We start from the raw sequence: 1,008 nt of genomic DNA on the forward strand, positions 1-1,008 counted from the left end.
TAAGACAACGCTTCGTAAAAAACGTTGTCTATTAGTCTTTTTTTTTTAGTGTCTACGACAACGATTTTTAAAAAACGTTGTCTACTGTCAAGTTATCATCTCAATCTTAAGTGATCTAGACCGCTTATCTCAAGATCTGATGGCTGGATCTTCATCCATCTTCATCACAATATGGACAGCCCAGATTAAAGGAGGAGAAAACTTTGCTTCCTTTTACCCATGCGAAGACACAGTGCTGGTGATTCCTTTCTGTTCGTGACATCATCTCCTCGCGCGGCTAGGGCACGCGACCTCCCACCGCCGGCCGTCTCTTCTTCCTCACCACCGGCCGGCAGCTCTTTCTTAGCCGCACATACCCCTCTCAGGAATCCCCCCGCGGCCTACCTCTCCCTCAACATCTCGCTGCTCTTCATCGCGGACAACCCCAACAAGGTGGGAATCCGGTACGAGGCGGTGGCACTCGATGTGATGTACCACGGCGTGCCGCTCGGCGTGGCGACGGTGTCGGGCTTCGAGCAGCCCGCGCACAGCAGCCGCCTCGTCCAGACCCACGTCGCCGTCGACCGCTTCAACGTGCTCCAGGCAAACGCGCTCAACCTCGTCCGCGACGCCGCCATCAACGACCGCGTCGACCTTCGCCTCACCGGCGACGTCGCCGCCAAGATCCTTCTCCTCGGCATATCCACCCCTAGGGTTCAGGTGATCAAACTGTTCAGGAGCAAGTCAGCATAGAAATTCATTCTTGAAGGACAGATTACTAGAGGCATATGTGTTTTCATCAGGTCGAGATCAAAATTTTTATAATGCTTATAGGAATGAACAAATTTCGAAGTACATATAGGGCAGTTGGCTAGTTCCAAAAGAGTTGCTATTGTGAATGTATGATATCAGGAACTAATCTTAGAGACCTTTGCCATATCAAACATATTCATATCATGAACTTCCGAATTTAGCCCTAACAAAGTTCAATTGAGAGAACCTAATGTCTCTCAATGATTCTCTTTTTAT

At 49.3% G+C, this 1,008-nt stretch overlaps 1 protein-coding gene across 1 annotated transcript; it reads left to right on the top strand.

Moving 5' to 3' along the window:
- Nucleotides 1-219: 219 nt before the first annotated feature.
- LOC122055108 lies at nt 220-732 on the top strand. Its single transcript, XM_042616498.1, has one exon. The coding sequence runs from the start codon at nt 220-222 to the stop codon at nt 730-732; it is 513 nt and encodes a 170-aa protein (XP_042472432.1).
- Nucleotides 733-1,008: the final 276 nt, after the last annotated feature.

The sequence above is a fragment of the Zingiber officinale genome, chromosome 3B, assembly GCF_018446385.1.
Source record: "Zingiber officinale cultivar Zhangliang chromosome 3B, Zo_v1.1, whole genome shotgun sequence".
Classification (NCBI taxonomy): domain Eukaryota; kingdom Viridiplantae; phylum Streptophyta; class Magnoliopsida; order Zingiberales; family Zingiberaceae; genus Zingiber; species Zingiber officinale.

What these genes read in the sequence shown, in the direction of transcription:
- LOC122055108 (XM_042616498.1), top strand. Translation starts at nt 220, where the DNA reads ATGCGAAGACACAGTGCTGGTGATTCCTTTCTGTTCGTGACATCATCT.